This window comes from Oryctolagus cuniculus, chromosome 14 (assembly GCF_051225735.1).
Source record: "Oryctolagus cuniculus isolate XC-2025 breed Fujian yellow rabbit chromosome 14, ASM5122573v1, whole genome shotgun sequence".
Lineage (NCBI taxonomy): Eukaryota > Metazoa > Chordata > Mammalia > Lagomorpha > Leporidae > Oryctolagus > Oryctolagus cuniculus.
Window position 1 is genome coordinate 640,622 of NC_142880.1, and position 18,336 is coordinate 658,957.

Here is an 18,336-nt window from a genome sequence, read left to right on the forward strand (position 1 = left end):
TCCCAGGCTCTTTCTCTGTGTCTCTGAATTTAAAAAATATGTATTACTCAACTCTGAAATTACTCTTAGATTTTAGAGTATGAAAAATTAAATATTCTTTATCTTTGCTTCACCAAATTAGTAAAATTCCTTTTCCTAAAACCATAGCAAGCCCTGGTAAATGGTAATCAAACTTTATTTTTAAAGTAGTATTACATGTCATTTTGTAAGATATACAGATTTTTTGCATTTAAGGTGTTTTTCTGTTTTGCAATTACATATTTAAAAGTTGTACATATCAACAGAATTTTCTTCTTTTAAGGCATTGCCCCAAATACAATGTTAGCAAAAATATGCAGTGATAAGAATAAACCAAATGGACAATACCAAGTTATCCCCAACAGACAAGCTGTGATGAACTTCATCAAGGACTTACCCATAAGGAAGGTGAGATTTTATAGACAATGTTTCATCTACATGTTCACTCTTCAATTCTGAAGAGAAACTATGTAGGCTGATAATAATTCTATGCTGGCAGATTTTGAAACCATAGATGACACAGCAAGAACCATAATGGCTGGTTGTATTTAGGTTTGAAGGAATCATTCTTTTTTTTTTTTTGACAGGCAGAGTGGACAGTGAGAGAGAGAGAGACAGAGAGAAAGGTCTTCCTTTTGCCGTTGGTTCACCCTCCAATGGCCGCCGCGGCCGGCGCGCTGCGGCCGGCGCACCGCGCCGATCCGATGGCAGGAGCCAGGAGCCAGGTGCTTTTCCTGGTCTCCCATGGGGTGCAGGGCCCAAGCACCTGGGCCATCCTCCACTGCACTCCCTGGCCACAGCAGAGGGCTGGCCTGGAAGAGGGGCAACCGGGACAGAATCCGGCGCCCCGACCGGGACTAGAACCCGGTGTGCCGGCGCCGCTAGGCGGAGGATTAGCCTAGTGAGCCGCGGCGCCGGCCTTGAAGGAATCATTCTATGAAGCGTTGCAGGTTTGGTTCAGGAAGCTTATTTGCTAGAAATGTTGAAGGAGTTAATAGATGACAGAATTTAAGTGGACTCCTGCCATGGAAAGGAAAATAAAAAGAATACTTGGAAGAGCCTGTTCAGCTGGAACTAGATTCTGTCTCAGTTCTCATGCCCAGGTTGCTGCCAGATCAGAGAGATTCAAATTATTATAGTTTTTTTTTTTATTTTTATTTTTATTTTTATTTTTTTTTTTGACAGGCAGAGTGGACAGTGAGAGAGAGAGACAGAGAGAAAGGTCTTCCTTTGCCGTTGGTTCACCCTCTAATGGCCGCCGCGGCCGGCGCGCTGCGGCCGGCGCACCGCGCTGATCCGATGGCAGGAGCCAGGAGCCAGGTGCTTCTCCTGGTCTCCCATGGGGTGCAGGGCCCAAGCACCTGGGCCATCCTCCACTGCACTCCCTGGCCACAGCAGAGGGCTGGCCTGGAAGAGGGGCAACCGGGACAGAATCCGGCGCCCCGACCGGGACTAGAACCCGGTGTGCCGGCGCCGCTAGGCGGAGGATTAGCCCAGTGAGCCGCGGCGCCGGCCTCAAATTATTATAGTTTTTGACAAAATAAACCAAAATACTTGAGCATCTTTAACATGATAAAATTATCCCACAGAGGTTCCAGAAGAAGTTTTATTAGGCTGTAGAGCTTCTAGATTTCTTTGCATATATACATATATACAGACACACACAAACTTTTCTTTTTGACAGTGATTGCTGTGCACACTATGTGGTGTTAGAGGACCTGCTTTTCTCACTCCACATGGTGTCTATGAATGAATATTCTCTGGGTGTATTTCTAGCCCAGGGGAAAGGCTCTCTCAAAGGATACACAGAGCCTCTAAAATGGTTACTGATTATGTCAGGTATCTCTGGAGAAGTGTATTCCAGTATGTTTTTCAGTGTCTGAATAGTGTTCCGTTAGCAAAGCTCTGAGTCAAACAGCTGCAGAGTGAACTACCCTTGGGTGGGACACTCTGTATATGGCTACATTAGAAATACATCAGTTGTGTAGTACAAGTTCCATTTAAATTTGTTTATCCCACCATTCTTCAAGGTTATAAGATTACAGAACTCCTTTTTTAAACACCTTTTAAAATTCCATGAAACACTACTTTTGGAAGTGTGGTCAAAAAGTAATTAAGGGGCCAGTGCTCTGGCGCAGCGGGTTAAAGCCTTGGTCTGCAGCGCTGGCATCCCATATGGGCGCCGGTCTGAGTGCTGGCTGCTTCACTTCCAATCCAGCTCTCTGCTATGGCCTGGGAAAGCAGTAGAAGACGGCCCAAGTCCTGCATCCGTGTAGGAGACCCAGAAGAAGCTCCTGGCTCCTGGCTTCAGATCAGCGCAGCTCTTGCGTTGCAGCATCTGGGGACTGAACCAGTGGGTGGGAGACTTTTGTCTCTCTACCTCTGCCTCTCTGTAACTCTGCCTTTCAAATAAATAAAAAGACTTTAAAAAAAAAGTAATTAAAACAGTTTTATTGTAGCACTTGTGAAGATGGTCACATTATTCATATCTTTTATTTATTATAAAAGGTATAATGAGATTATAACCTCAGTTCTTACCTTAATTTTAAAAATTAATGATAAACATTGATTTTCTTCTAGGTTTCCGGAATAGGAAAAGTTACAGAGAAAATGTTAAAGGCTCTCGGAGTTGTCACTTGCACAGAACTCTACCAACAGAGAGCATTACTTTCTCTACTTTTCTCCGAAACGTCTTGGCATTATTTTCTTCATGTCTCCCTGGGTCTAGGTTCAACACACCTGGCAAGGTATCGTTAAGTGTAGTTGTCCTGACTTCGCTTTATCATTTGGTGCTGAAATACTAGTTTTAATCATCGAGACGGAGGCTATAAATATAGATAACATGGTTTTTAAACCGTTTCAGACAAATTAATTTAGGATATAACCTGTGAATTAGAGTCAACAGATTGCATGTGTGGAAGGAAAAGACAGGTGCAGGTCACTGTGAGGCCACTGGCTTTTGGGTAGATGAACAAGAGGATGTACAGCTGCTTTCCCTCCTGTCCTTGCTTTGTTCTTGGTGTGGAACATAGCAGGAGTGCTAGGGGTTGGTTTGTTGAGGGAAGAAATTTGGCTTCTGAAGTAAGAAGATGTGACAATTCTTGGAAACACCTTGATGAGCTAACTGCACTTCTGTTCTAGAAGTAGAAATGGTCACTGGTTCACTGCGAGGTGTTTTGTGTGAGGCATTGTTCTGGGCACTAGGGGTGATAGCAGGAAACAGTACAGAGTCCTCCTCCATGCAGTCTGGAGAAGAGGGGCCAGCACTGTGGTGTAGCGGGTAAAGCTACCACCTGTATCGCCAGTATCCTGTGTGGGTGCTGGTTCAAGTCCCAGCTGCTCTACATCTGCTCTGACTCCCTGCTAATGGACTGGGAAAGCAGTGGAAGATGGTCCAAGTGCTTGCGCCCCTGTTCCTCATGTGGGAGACCCAGAAAACACTCCTGGTTCCTGGCTTCTGCCTGGTCCAGCCTTGGCCATTGGGGCTGTCTGGGGGGATGAATCAGCAGGTGGAAGATTTCTCTCTCTCTCCCCCTCTCCTCCTTTCTCACCCCCTCTCTCCTCCCACATCCCCTCTCTCCCCCTCTTTTCCCCCCTCTCACCCCTCCCCCCTGCATCCCCTGTGTCCCTCCTCTCTCCCCCCACTCTCTCTCTCCCTCTCTCACCTCTCTCCCTCCCTCTCTATAACTCTGACTTTCAAATCTATAGACAAGTAGGAGAAACTGAAAATAACCAAGGAAGGGTAGGCACCAGATTCAGCAGCCACGATGCCCTTGGGGTGCCCACATTGCATGGCAGAGTACCTAGGTTTGAGTCCCCGCTTCACTTCCAGTTCCAGCTCCCTGCAAGTGTGACCTGGGGGCAGCAGGTGATAGCTCATATACTTGGGTCCCTGCCACCCATGCGGGAGACCTGGATTGGCTTCCTGTCTCCCAGCTTGCAACCCAACCCAAGCCTGGCCCAGCAGCCTCTGCTATTGTGGGCACTTGAAGATCTGTCTGTCTCTGCCTTTCAAATAAACCTCATCCAAAAAAAAATCCAAGCAAACAAATGGAGACAGTGAAGCAGAGCGAGGCACAGAAACTGCCTGGGGGAGTGTGAGGGTGGCAGTGGCCGTCCAGAGGGTGACGGAGGGGCCAGCCACGCGAGGATCAGGGAGGGAGCAGTCTTAAGCAGAGGGGCCTTAGGGGCTGCAAGTGTAAACCTGGGCTGAATGGAACGATGGGAGCAGGAGGTGACGGGGGTGGCGGGGTGGCCTGGTCCTGAGCGCCCTGCTGCCAGCCTGCCCGAGGCCGCGCTCTGTCTTCTGCCGAGTCTCAGGGCTCCCTCAGCTGGCTGTAAAGACATCACAGCACAGTGAGTGCTCTGATGCTGAAACAGCAGGAAGCCAAGCTGCTTTAACCCACAGTCACCCTCTGTTTAGTTCCAGAGCATGAGAACAGCCTACTTCTTTTTTTTTTTTTTTTTTTTATTTTTATTTTATTTTTTTGACAGGCAGAGTGGACAGTGAGAGAGAGAGACAGAGAGAAAGGTCTTCCTTTTGCCGTTGGTTCACCCTCCAATGGCCGCCGCGGCCGGTGCGCTGCGGCCGGCGCACCGCGCTGATCCGATGGCAGGAGCCAGGAGCCAGGTGCTTTTCCTGGTCTCCCATGGGGTGCAGGGCCCAAGCACCTGGGCCATCCTCCACTGCACTCCCTGGCCACAGCAGAGGGCTGGCCTGGAAGAGGGGCAACCGGGACAGAATCCGGCGCCCCGACCGGGACTAGAACCCGGTGTGCCGGCGCCGCTAGGCGGAGGATTAGCCTAGTGAGCCGCGGCGCCGGCCTGAGAACAGCCTACTTCTAACATGGTAGCCTGTGGTATTTAGAGATGCAGGTAAGGCAGTACGTGAAAGTCACAGGATTTTCTCAGTCATATCAACTATCAGACCTTCCTAGCCTTCTAGCCCTGTTCCCTGGTGCTCCACTCTGCTTCTTTTTTTTTTTTTTTTTTTCTCAAGATTTATGTATGTGTTAGAAAGGCAGTTACAGAGGTGGGGAGGAAGTGGGGGAGAGAGAGAGAAAGGTCTTCAATCAGCTGGTTCACTTTCTAGATGGCTGCAATGGCCAGAGCTGGGCCAGTCTGAGGCCAGGAGCCTCCCTCGGGTCTCCCACGCAGGTACAGGGGCCCAAGGACTCAGGACATCCTCTACCACCCTCCCAGGTCAGAGCATAGAGCTGGATAGGAAGTGGAGCAGCTGGGACTTGAGCCAGCGCCCACATGGGATGCTGGTGCTACAGACCAGGGCCTTAATCTGGCCCCTTTGCTTTGTTTTTCAATCTGAGTACTTCTCTCTGAACATGTTCCATAACCGCTTCTATTTGTTTATCTGTCTCCCCTGTGGAATATTTGTTTTCTTAAGGGCAGTCTATTACGTCCTCAAGTTCTCAAACAGGGGCCAGCGCCGTGGCTGACTTGGTTAATCCTCTGCCTGTGGCACCAGCATCCCATATGGGCTCCAGGTTCTAGTTCCGGTTGCTCCTCTTCCAGTCCAGCTCTCTTCCAGTCCAGCTCTCTTCCAGTCCAGCTCTCTGCTGTGGCCCGGGATGGCAGTGGAGGATGGCCCAAGTGCTTGGGCCCTGCACCCCATGGGAGACCAGGAAGAAGCACCTGGCCCCTGACTTTGGGTCGGCGCAGGGCCAGCCGTAGCGCCAGCCGTAGCCGCCATTTGGGGAGTGAACCAATGGAAGCAAGACCTTTCTGTCTCTCTCTCTCTCTCTCTCTCTCTCTCACTGTCTGTAACTCTGTCAAAATAAATAAATAAAAATCTTTAAAAAAAAAAGTTCTCAAACAGATTCACTAAATATTTGGAAAGTGAATAATCTGTGTGTCATTCCAGCTCTCATGGCTTTAGCCATTCCTATCAGAGCAGCTGGAATCCAGCCAAACCAGTAGGCCCAGATTCCCCATCTTCCTCTTGCTCTGTAGCACACTCTGAGTTCTGTAGAGTGATGGATAGGCTGCAGGAGAGAGAAGTGGCTGTTCTAGATGCAAAACTAGATAACTAATAATAAAGTTTAATTACCTCCCATAACTGCAAGCTATTGTACTGCCACCTCCTAGTGTTTTTTTTTTTTTTAACGATTTATTTATTTTACTTGAAAGTCAGAGTTATTCAGAGAGAGAGAGAGAGAGAGAGGGAGGTCTTCCATCCGATGGTTCACTCCCCAGTTGGCCGCAACGACTAGAGCTGTGCCGATCTGAAGCCAGGATCCAGGAGCTTCCACCGGGTCTCCCACGTGGGTGCAGAGGGTGCCCAAGGACTTGGGCCATCTTCTACTGCTTTCCCAGGCCACAGCAGAGAGCTGGACAGGAAGTGGAGCAGCCGGGTCTTGAACCAGCGCCATATAGATGCAGGTGCTTCAGGCCAGGGTGTTAACCTGCTGTGTCACAGCGGCAGCCCCATCCTAGTGGTTTTTATAAGTTCTGGTTTTTGACAGTCAGGTTTTCAAAAGAAGAAATTTGTAATATCTCCATATTCTCAAGCTTATTCTCTTCAGTAGATTCAAACTTGATTCATGACATATGTAATCATGGTAGTATCTTGTTTATGCTCCTTGGTGACTTTTTTTTTTTAATTTGTTTATTGTAAAGTCAGAGTTATGTGGGGAGGCCCGGGGAGAGAGAGATCTTGCATCTGCTGGTTCACTCCCCAGCTGGCTGCAATGGCTGGGCCAGGCTGAAGCCAAGAACCAGGAGCTTCTTCTGGGGCTCCCATGTGGGTGGCAGGGGCCCAAGCACTCAGGCCATCTGCTGTGCCCATATGAGATGCTGGCATCACAGGCAGTTTTACCTGCTACACCACAACACCCAGCTCTGACAGTTTTATTTTTAGATTTAAAAACTTCACTGTTTTTCACAATGTTTAAACTTAAAAAAATTGAGATGTCTTAAGGATGATTGATAATATTAAACCCTGCTGTTTAACTGAAAGGAATTCAGTCTTCTCTAAGAAAGAAAATAATTTTTTTTTTTCATTTCCAGGGATGGAGAGAGGAAAAGTATGAGTATTGAGAGGTACTGTTTTGTTATTTATTATTAATTGTTCATAACTAATGTTATTGTAAATTAACTTTTAATAAAAATGTTAGTGAAAATGAAAAAAAAATTTACCTGCAGCTCACAGTAGCCGTTTCCTGAAGTAACCGCCCTAGTATGCTGCTCTGCTTTCTCCAGCTGCTGAACTCTCAGTGGGAAAAAATGAACTGTAGCAATTTTTTAAAAAATTGGCCCTACTCCTGCTCAGGGAAACCAAGCATTTTAGGTCTCCAATCTTAATTTCTAGCCTTCTTTATAAGAATAATTATATTGCATATTTACTTGGGAAATTTAAGAAGTGATCATGGAAATTCTTCCTGAAGGTCTTCAATATTGGTGAATAAGCAGAGGTGTCAAACGGAGGTTAAGCATCCCTAATCCAGAAATCCCAAATCCAAAACTTTCTGAGCACCATGTGATGCCATGAATATAAAAGTCCCCCCAGACTTCATGAGACAGATGTTGTATAAAATTACCCACAGGCATGTGTGTAAGATGCATATTCATATCCTTGAATAGAGAATTGGTCGAGTGATTTATGTCATTTGTGTGGGTATTATACCCCCGTATATGAGGACATTGCTTATTCACTGGGAACAGTGAATAAGTTCAACTCAGAACAGCAAGGTGCTAAGCCGTGTGACTAACAGCTTACTCTTTATATAAGAAAATGAGAGGAAATGTTTGCTTGCTTGCTCATATTTCTGTGGGACGGTTCTGAAGGAATTCATGAGAATAAGAAACTGGCAACCTCAGTTGCCACCAGCTGGCTAACTGAGGGCTGGGGATAGGTTGGAGGGGTGCTTTCCTGAGCCTTGCACTCATCCCTGGGATCTGTCCTGCCTGTCGTCCTCGTATGCTAATATCACCTCTCAACTTCTTTCAGCACTGCCTTGCAGATGAATTAAACTTCTCTACTTTTAATCTCAACAGCTCCGCATTTCCAGTTGTCTGTTAGACAATACTGCCCAGGTACCAGGAGGCAGTTCCTAAAATCTACTTAAAGATAGTCCCTATCTAGAAAACTCCTGGGATGATGTTCTGGAGCAGTGTCTGTATAAATGTACGCCTGTTGTGTTAACAGTCAGTGACCTTAATCAGCTTTTTAAAAAAATACTGTAGAGAGAACAAGAGTGTGAAATTGCTCCTTTGCGAATTAGCTTACCTATCCAAATTGTTTTCCATTATTTATGTAGATCTTAGATGTTTAATATATCTTAGTTCATCCGAAAACATTATTTTGTACTACAGAAAATATAACTTAATGCTAAGCCATTTCAACACACCTCAGGTGACCCTAAGTTGTTCACTGAAATAATTCTTGTCTTTCTAGAACATTCAGTGAGCTAAGCAAAGCAGAAGAACAGTACAGCCTGTGCCAGGAACTATGCAGGGATCTTGCTCAGGATCTCCAGAAAGAAGGACTGAAGGTACTTCATTTTGATGCGGCAGTCTTGGTTTTTAAAAATTTTAGTAATAAAATAAAGACTAAAATTACAGATTTCTTAAAGAGGAATACAGATTAATAAGTGTTGGAACAGACTGCCCCAACCCCCAACAAACAGAGAAAAAAATCGACTCCAGCCTGTGCCTGAGTTCTGTGAAGCAGCAGCCTGGGAGGCTGGGTGGCTCCAGTGTGATTTGAGAAACTTGATAGTACCTGGGGACTGCATTAGAGTAAGTTCCAAACCAGAATATACTGGCATTAGATAATAAGGCAAGGGGGGGTTCCCCCAGTACAGTACTCCAGTTGTCCTTTGATGTTTTTCTCACATAGACAATGACCTTGTAGAAATAAACATTTTGCCTCAAGGCTCTCATCCAGTTTGTTTAACACATTGAGAAAAAAAAACCCTAGAAGACTTTGAACTTTCTGTTTTACAACTTTCACCTATGACAATTCATGTTTGATATTTTCCCAACACTTCCAAACAAAGGTTATTACAAAGTGTGATAAAAGATATTCAGTCATGAAAAATGGCATATCTATTATAAATAGTTTTCTTACAATCCTGTCATACTTTGAGTATAAAGAATTCTTTTTTTAAAAAAAATTAATTTTAGAATGATTTATTTTTTTTAAGTTTGCTTTTGGAAGGTAAAATGACAGAGAGAGGCAGATCTTTCATCTGCTGGTTCTCTCTCCAGATGTCTGCAGCAGCTGGGGCTGGAGCTAGAAACTCCATCTGGGTCTCCCACGTAGGTGGCAGGGACTCAGATAGTTGTGCCGTCATCTGTTGCTTCCCAGGTGCACTAGCTGGATTGGACCGGTGGTGAGACTCAGTCCCGAGAGCTCTGATTCAGGATATGGGCATCCCAGGTAGCGGCTTAACTGTGCCATAACGCCCATCCTTAGCATCATTTTGGATTTACAGAAAAGTCGCAAAAATAATAGAGATCTGATATGCCCAGTTTCCTTCATTGCTAACATCTTATATTATGGTGGTACAGTAGTCAAAATGGAAACACTGAAATGAGCACATTGCTGTTAACTGAACTCCAGACACTAAGTGGATTTTACTTATTTTCTTGTTAGTGTTCTGCCTCGTCTAAGAATTGACCAGGGAACTACACTGGCATTAGGTCTTGTGTGTGCCCAGTCGTCTGTGGTCTGTTTCAGTTTCTCAGTCTCTTCTTTTTCAAACCTTCACAGTCTTGAGAAGTGCTGGCCAGGTATACTACAGACATCCCCCCATCTGGTGTATCGATAATTTTATAGTATCGCCCAGGGTTCTGGGTTTTTGGAAAGATGGCCTCAAATGTGAATGCCCTTCTCATCACATCCCATCAGGAGCATGTGACAGCCCCTTGGCAGCCTCCATCTCTTGGATTCTCCACTGTGAGCCACTGTTTTCCCCTGGGAAGTAAGTCAGCAAGTCTAACCCACCCTCAAGTGAGGAAGGGCAGAAATTAAGTTCTACCTCCCGGAGCTAATAAAATACACATAACATAAATTCACCATTTTAATCATTTTTAATTGTATGATTCAATGATATTAAGTACATTAACTGTGCAAACACCAGCACCGTTCATCTCTGGAACACTGTCCTCATCTCCACGTGAAACTCTGTAAAGGAATTTCTGAGGAATTGTTTGTCATAGTGTCTGGCATACAGTGGGCACACAGTAACTTTGATCTATCCAAAAGATGCTGTCAGTGAGGCACCTCCTTACAGCTATTGAATTAATCTCTAAAAAGAGGTTTAGTAACAAGAAAAGTGATCAATTAACTTTGTTCTTTATATAAAGATCTTTTATAAAATTCAGTTCGGGGGGCAGGTTTTATTGCACAACAGGTTAAGCCACTGCTTGGGACTTCTGCATCCCGTGTTGGAGTGCGTGCTCCATGCTTCTGATCCAGCATCCTGCTACTGCACTGGGAGGCAGCAGGTGATGGCCAGAACACTCGGGTTCCTACCAACCACGTGGAAGACGCGGATGGAGCTCTTGACTCTTGGGTTCAGCCTGGTCCAGCCCTGACTGTTGTAGGTGTTTGGGAAGTGAACTGGTGATTGGAAGATCTCTGTCTCTTCCTCACTTTTGGTCACTCTGCCTTTGAAATCCATGAAATTTTTTTAAAGCAATCAGTTGAGAATGGTAATGATGACTTTTGGCTAAATTGGGGTTTCTAAATTACTCCTGAGTTTTAGTTATTCCTTTGGACCATTTTCATTACTGTGTTCCATCAGTGACTGATCTGCCTGCCCCATTTTATGTGTAAGTGGAGACCTAAAGCCATGTATGACGATGTCTTCCGTGTGTGGCAGGGTAGAACTGTCACTGTGAAGCTGAAGAACGTGGATTTTGAAGTAAAGACGCGAGCGTCTACAGTTCCATGTCTTGTTTCTACTTCAGAAGAAATCTTTGCTGTTGCCAAGGAGTTGCTAAGGACAGAGATTGATGCTGATTTTCCACATCCCTTGAGATTAAGACTTATGGGTATGACTTCATTTCTTGTTTTTCCTTAAATCTACTAGATTTTGCCATCAACTTTGGAATATTATCGCCTCTTGTTTATTTTTTAATCCCATTTAGGAAGTTCTCACTGTGTGCTGCTATTTAGCTTAATCTTTAGAACCAGATGTATATGAAGCCAGGCTCATTCATTTAATTCCAGTTCTTTTCCTTACTACTTATTGAAATCCTGGGGGCAAGGTGTGTTTCAAAATACAGAACTTTACAGCTTTTGAAAGCAAAATTCTGTGCATGGAGACAAGAGTGTTAGGTCTTACTGTGTGTACCTGAGGTGTCATCCCACTGTAAAACATGTTATTGTTTCAGTAGCAAAACAAAAACACACCAGCAGTCTGTGAAGACTCTAAATATCCTCACGGTATTTCAGTCCTTGGCTATACTTGTTTTGTACAATTTTCACAACTTTGGATTTCAGAAGGATGACAAGGGACTGTGACACTGCTGAAACGGTGTGTCCAGTCACTGCGTGGTGGAAACATAAACACAAGTGTGAACTGGGGAGAGAGTGTGACAAGTGTTTCCGACGCTCTCCCGACTGCTAACAGCGCACCATGAGCCGCATTTTCTCCTATAGGAAAGTCAGCTGAATGAAGCCTGCTAACGGGAAAGCTAACGAGCAGGCTTCTGTGGAAGCTTTGTTCAGAGTCGCCAGGCTGGCAGGTACCCAGCATACCCTTCAGGGAGTGAATGGACGAGTCGACTGCAGTATCTCCAGACAGTGGGGCAGTAATGTTCAGCACATAAGAAAACAAGCTCTCTGGCTGGCGCTGCGGCTCACTAGGCTAATCCTCCACCTAGCGGCGCCGGCACACCGGTTTCTAGTCCTGGTTGGGGCGACGGATTCTTTCCCGGTTGCCCCTCTTCCAGGCCAGCTCTCTGCTGTGGCCCGGGAAGGCAGTGGAGGATGGCCCAAGTGCTTGGGCCCTGCACCCCATGGAAGACCAGGAGAAGCACCTGGCTCCTGCCATCGGATCAGTGCGGTATGCCGGCCGTAGTGCGCCAGCTGTGGCGGCCATTGGAGGGTGAACCAACGGCAAAAGGAAGACCTTTCTCTCTGTTTCTCTCTCTCTCACTATCTACTCTGCCTGTCAAAAAAAAAAAAAAAAAAAAAAAGAAAGAAAGAAAACAAGCTCTCGATTAGCGCTGTGGCTTACTTTGCTAATCGTCCGCCTGCGGCGCCGGCACCCCGAGTTCTAGTCCCAGTCAGGGTGCCGGATTCTATCCTGGTTGCTCCTCTTCCAGTCTAGCTCTCTGCTGTGGCTCAGGAGTGCAGTGGAGGATGGCACAGGTCCTTGGGCCCTGCACCCGCAGGGGAGATCAGGAGGAAACACCTGGCTCCTGGCTTCGGATCGGTGCAGCGCGTGGCCAGTTGGAGGGTGAACCAACGGAAAAAGGAAGACCTTTCTCTCTGTCTCTCTCTCTCTCTCACTGTCTAGCTCTGCCTGTCAAAAAAAGAAAAAGAAAAAAGAAAAAGAAAAACGAGCTCTCAAGCCCTGAAGACACATGGAGGAACCTTAATTGCATATTGTTGAATCAAAGCAACCAATCAAAAAAGGGCACACAAGGGATTCCAACTGTGTGACATTTTGGAAAATGCAAAACTATGGAGACAGCGACAACATCAGTGACTGTCAGAGGTTCCGGGAAGGAAGGGAAGAGTGAGCAGAGCACAGAGGATTTTAGGACTGGCAAGGGGCTCTGTATGCTGTAGAGGTGGGCACACGCTGCTGCACACTTGTCTCAACACATCGAAGGCACAACACCCAGAATGCACCTCCATGTCAGCTGAGGACTTGGGGAATAAAGTTTTCTCAGTGCAGGTTCCTGAGTTTAACACATGGTCCAGTCTGGTGCAGGAAGTAGGAGAAGGCTGTGCAGGTGTCGGGGCAGGGGGTATACAGGAACTCTCTGTTCCTCTGTCCAGTTTCACTACGAACCTTCAGCTACTCTAAAACATAAAGCTTGTTTTTATAAAAAGAGCAGGACAGCAGTTGTGGCACATGGTGTAAGTTGCTGCCAGGGTGCCACACCCCATGCTGGAGTGCCAGTGTGAGTCCCGGATGTTGTAGCTTCTGGTCAGCCGCTTCCTGGTGCACCTGAGAGGCAGCAGGAGTGCCCAGGTACTTGGGCCTCTGCCACCATGTGAGAAAGCCAGATGGAGTTCCTGGTGCCTGGCTTCAGCCTGGCCCAGCCCTGGCTGCTGTAGGCATTTGGGGAGTGTTTTCTGTTGTTCTGCCTTTGAAGTAAAGAAAAGCATTTTTTAAAATAAAAGTTAAGAAAAAAAGTTTTAGAACAAGCTAAGGAGTCAGTGTAGTTGATTCTAGTTAGTTACTTAATAGCATGAGTGTCAAATACTAATTGGAAGTCCTAGATAAGGCCAATTCCAGAAAATATTTGGGGACAGTGCTGTGGCACAGCCGATTAAAGCCCTGGCCTGAAGCACTGGCAACTCACATGGGCGCCGGTTCTAGTCCCAGCTGCTCCTTTTCTGATCCGGCTCTCTGTTGTGGCCTGGGATAGCAATAGAAGATGGCTGAAGTCCTTGGGCCCCTGGACCTGCATGGGAGGCCCAGAAGAAGCTCCTGGCTCCTGGCTTTGGATTGGTGCAGCTCTGGCATTGTGGCCATCTGGGGAGTAAATCAGCGGATGGAGGACCTCTCTCTCTGTCTCTACCTCTCTCTGTAACTCTGTGTTTCAAATAAATAAAATAAATCTTTAAAGAAAAAAAGAAAATGTTTAATGCATCCCAGTTTTATAAAGGCAATGTCTTCTCACAATACCCGCTTTAGTTTAGAAAACTATATCCAATGTTTTCATATTGCTCTCAGTCATGCTCTCTGTATGTGTCGCGGCAGTATTACACAAAATGTTTTTATGCACTGTGAGTAAATTGGCTTTGTTGAATTTGGGATTGACTGGTTGTGACTGGTCTAATGCAGGTGTTCGGGTGTCTGGTTTTCCCAACGAAGAGGACAAGAAGCAGCAGCAAAAGAGCATCGTCGGCTTCCTACAGACTGGAAACCACGTCCTGCCCGCCACAGGGCCTGTGCTAGAGAGAACTGGCATGGGTCCGCCTGAAAAACCTCTAGAAGTGTCTCAGAAGAAGAGTTTCTTTGATAAAAAACGATTAGAAAGGAAAGGGAGTCACCAAGACACATTGAAACATGAAGCTGCAGATGAACAGAGTTTGCAGACCTCACAGCCACTGCCAGTTTTACAGAAGATGAGTGAGAATTTAGCATTGGAGAGTGCGGGTGGCCTTGGCACCTTCACCTGTCCTGTTTGCTCCAGGGAGCAGGGACGCATCAGTCTGGAAGCCTTCAACAGGCACGTGGATGCGTGTCTCGATGCACCTTCAGGCAGCGCGGCCTCCAGGGGGGCCCTGGGCTCACAGGCTGCCTCCACTGAAGTCAGCAGGAAAGAAAATGCACATCACTCTTTCTCGTGTGGGGAGACGCAGGATGATCGGGAAAATGTCGACATGGCTTCAGTAGGTTTGGAAGAGTCTACAGGTAGCTCATCTGAGGTACAGAGTGCAGACGCTCTGAATCATAAGCACAAGGAGGAGTGTGATGGTCTTCCAGACAAATCCTTCAGTATGGAACACGGTCGCCAGAATTCTTCTTGCAGTGTTGCACTGGAAAAGGAAGATCCTGGGCCGTTAGGTGGGCAAGAATGCCCCCAGCCTTATTTATATGAAGTGGCAGCAGGCCAAGCTCTAGTATGTCCTGTTTGTAACCTAGAACAAAGGACTTCAGATCTTACCCTGTTCAATGTGCACGTGGATGTCTGCTTAAATAAAGATGTTATACAAGAACTGAGAAACGATTCGGTTAATCCTGTTCATCAACTCAAAGAAAATTCTAGAAATGCTGGTGAGTCATTTTAAAGAATGTGATTTTCTATGCAATTTTTTTAATTAATGAGATTGTTGGTAAAGTAGGACACAAAGGTTTGAGGAGCTGAGCAATATATTTAAAAAATAACTTCCTTTGGAGAACATTTGCCAAAACACAGTAGTCAATTAACCATAGTCACAAAGCCAGAAAGCCTCTGTGACTTGTTTTTTGGTAGTGCAAACTAGTCAGATTTCAAAAATGAAATTAGGTCTAATGCTGAAAGAACTAGTGATAGTGATAGTAAATTATGAAGAAATTGTGCTGTATAGTTTCTAGTTTGTATAAGTAAAAACTGTGTAGTACCAAGAAAGTTTTTATTAATCAGCCAGTTTTAATTTTTAAAATTTTTATGCAGCTTTTCAGTTATTTCATGTTGTTCATTATGGAATTTCTTGACTTTTCTTCCCTCAAAAGGCAACTCAAGCAGAGCACAGAAGACGTTAGCAAAAACAAAAAGGTATGGTTAATCTGAACTTCAATAGAACGAGCTACAGAAATGTCATATTTTGAAGTTTAATTTCTAGGAGGCTTTAAATTTTGATTTTTTTTAATCATCAGGTCATATATTTTAAAAAGAGCTATTTGCAGAATTATTTTTAAAAATCTCTTCCTGTCTCTTAGTTGTGTTTCTTTTCATTCCAGGCCAGCACTGATGAAAAAGAACTCGGCATCAAAGAAAGTAAAGCCAAGCAGTGCCACACGTACCCTTGATATATTTTTTAAGTGAGCATTTTATCATTAATTTTTAATTGAAACTAATTTTATAATCAGTGGATTTAATATTCATTTTAATTTACAGATTCCTCTGATGGAGACATGCATAATCCCTCTGTAAATGACATTTCCTTTTCTGAGAATGAAGAATGTACAAATTTACTTCTAAGAATGTGGAATGTGCATGAATTTACTTCTAAGACTGTGCAATATGTACAAATCTACCTCTGTGTACATTTTCTGTAATATGAGAACTTTTACATCCATTATGGATCAGGTGGAAATTAGTCCTGTTAGAGATCATTTTAAAAAGGGGAACAGGAATGGAATTTGAATATGATTTGTTATTTTTACAGTGGATATAAAAACACAGGCGTCAGGGCTCTCAGTGGTCCCTACAAGCACTTATCCACTCTCTGGGCATCGGACTGCTCTGATCTTAGTATCTTCTGATACCTTATGGACATTCATCATTAGAACCTATCATAATTTCTATGATGAGTATTAACTTAGCAGAACTCCTATGCCTGGTTTTGTTATCTTCAGGAAAATAATATCACAGTATTATCTGTGTTAAAAGGATCGTTGCTTAAAATATCACTATTTATTGGTTTTTCTTATTTATAATCCCTTTATCTTATGAATGAACACTTGATTTACTTTATACACAGTAATTTTATATGTGGGACTTTTAAGTGGCAGGTTGTTGTCTCTGGCAGTTACATCTGCTTTTTCCACAAGTATATTAAAAGGATAAATTATACAGGCATTTTAAGAGGGAAATGTACAATTCAAAAGGTTCATGTGTATCAAAACATCTCCTTTATCTTAGTTGCGTTTCTAACACAGCGTAATAGAAGTGGTATGCTGAAGACTTGTGTTAGTGAAGTCTCTAAGACAGTTGTGTAGCTGGAGCAGACGCAGAGTCTTCACCACAAGAAGGAACTGCGTCTTGTTCTCCAGAGCTTTGTTTTCTTTTTCCTTTTTTTGCTTATTATTTAACCATATAAGGAATTAACATTAATTAGCATCTTGCACAACCTTTGGCCACAGGGCCGTCTTGAGTCTTAACTCCTGAACTGTTTGGAACCAGGCACCACAGCAAGCACAAAGCTGCTGCACTTAGGTAAATTCCAGACCCAGCAAAACTGCTTTAAATGTCCTGAAAAGACAGCACTCTGTTTTCTGACCCGCCTGAAGTTTATTGTTTTAATATTAGAGCAAATATCAAATTATTTTCATTTATATAATTAAACTGGATGTTATCTTTAGTAATATTCAATAATAATTGAAAATAAAATTTATTTTTAGTCAATCTGTTAGCCAACAGAGATGCATCTTTTTTTGTGTGTTCTTTCCCTCTGATGATTTCACTCATGTTTTTTTTGCTCTATTCTGCATCCTTCACTCTCTGTTTTTTTAATGTACCAAATCCACTTTCTTATTATAATTTTGATTTGAGGAAAAAGTACAGCAAGACTACAAGAAGTGGTAAGAAGCACCCATGATCACATACAGAATCACTGGGGGAATACACAACTTGTGGCTGTGTGGTAAAATCCAGTATCTGGAATATACTTATATAGGTGATTCTTGTGGATCAGTGAGAGAAAGACAATCAATAGAATTTTGTCAAGAGACTTTTTTCCCCACTCTGTCTGAAAGGCAGAGAGACAAAGAAATCTTTCATCCCCTGGTTCACTCCCCAAACACCCATGACAGCCACAGCGCAGTTAGGCCAAAGCCAGGAGGCCAGGACTCAGTCCAGGTCTCCCACACAGGTGGTAGGGATCCAAGGACGTGAGCCAGCATTTGCTGCTGCCCAGGGTGTGTGTCAGCTGGAAGCTGAACTTGGAAGCAGAGGAGGGACTTCAGGCACTCTGACAGGGGAGGCTGGCGTTGCAGGTGGCATCAACTGCTGTGCCAGACATCCGCCCCAGTCGAAAGACTGTCAGTGACCAAGAAACACAAAAGCATTCATAGTCAAATTCGTAATCTGATATGAAAAACACAGAGACATTATCACATTCCTGCCACATTCATGAAAAAATAAACAATGATATGAAGTTTCACTGATGATGTGAATTCTTAATTCCATAACATCTGGTGAACAGCCTGTCCTTTACTTGGCAGTTCTCTGCCCTGCTCTCTGAGCAGCTGACACCAGGGCAGCAAGGGTGCCACTGCAGGAGCTAGAAGGAGGAAGAGGATGGCAGGACCATCGCAAGCTGGCTAGGACGCTAGCAGAGGAATCCACCCTGCCCCGTGCAGGTCCTCCTCCTCCCTTTCCCTCTGCCAGGGCTGGCAGAGAGCCTTGCTCTTATTATTAATCCAAGGGTGTGCCTCGCCCTTTGTGCTCTCTCTACATCTGCCTGGGCGTTTGTTCATAGATGGTCCCTTATCTCAAAATACAATGTTTCCCCTGCCAGAGTCCTACCTAGCACATGGCTCAGGAGGACTGTTGAGCTTGTGCCCTATTCACAGCAGCACTGTCACAGCTGAAGTCTGGAAATGAGCCCAGTGTTCAACACCGGGAAAACAGTTAAATCCTGAGGTGGTGTGGTCCTGTACATTCAAACAGTGGGATTATGCACAGTGGGGCAAATGAAGGAAATAGATGGAGAGCAGTGAAGCCAGTAGCAGAGGGTGCTGC

General features: G+C 44.8%; 1 protein-coding gene across 4 annotated transcripts in view; it reads left to right on the forward strand.

Moving 5' to 3' along the window:
• Nucleotides 1–16,998, forward strand: part of POLK (DNA polymerase kappa) — a 68,930-nt gene extending 51,932 nt beyond the window's left edge. For 3 of the 4 annotated variants that reach the window (XM_051838658.3, XM_051838657.3, XM_089312866.1), the window contains 9 exons: nucleotides 302–426; nucleotides 2,599–2,765; nucleotides 7,042–7,074; nucleotides 8,429–8,525; nucleotides 10,863–11,034; nucleotides 14,010–14,945; nucleotides 15,384–15,426; nucleotides 15,612–15,692; nucleotides 15,769–16,998. In XM_051838658.3, the coding sequence (XP_051694618.3) occupies nucleotides 302–426; nucleotides 2,599–2,765; nucleotides 7,042–7,074; nucleotides 8,429–8,525; nucleotides 10,863–11,034; nucleotides 14,010–14,945; nucleotides 15,384–15,426; nucleotides 15,612–15,692; nucleotides 15,769–15,778 (1,664 nt within the window). In that variant the 3' untranslated portion in view covers nucleotides 15,779–16,998. Of the gene's footprint in view, nucleotides 1–301; nucleotides 427–2,598; nucleotides 2,766–7,041; nucleotides 7,075–8,428; nucleotides 8,526–10,862; nucleotides 11,035–14,009; nucleotides 14,946–15,383; nucleotides 15,427–15,611 lie in introns of all 4 variants that reach the window. The other variant, XM_089312865.1, reaches the window with a different exon arrangement.
• Nucleotides 16,999–18,336: the final 1,338 nt, after the last annotated feature.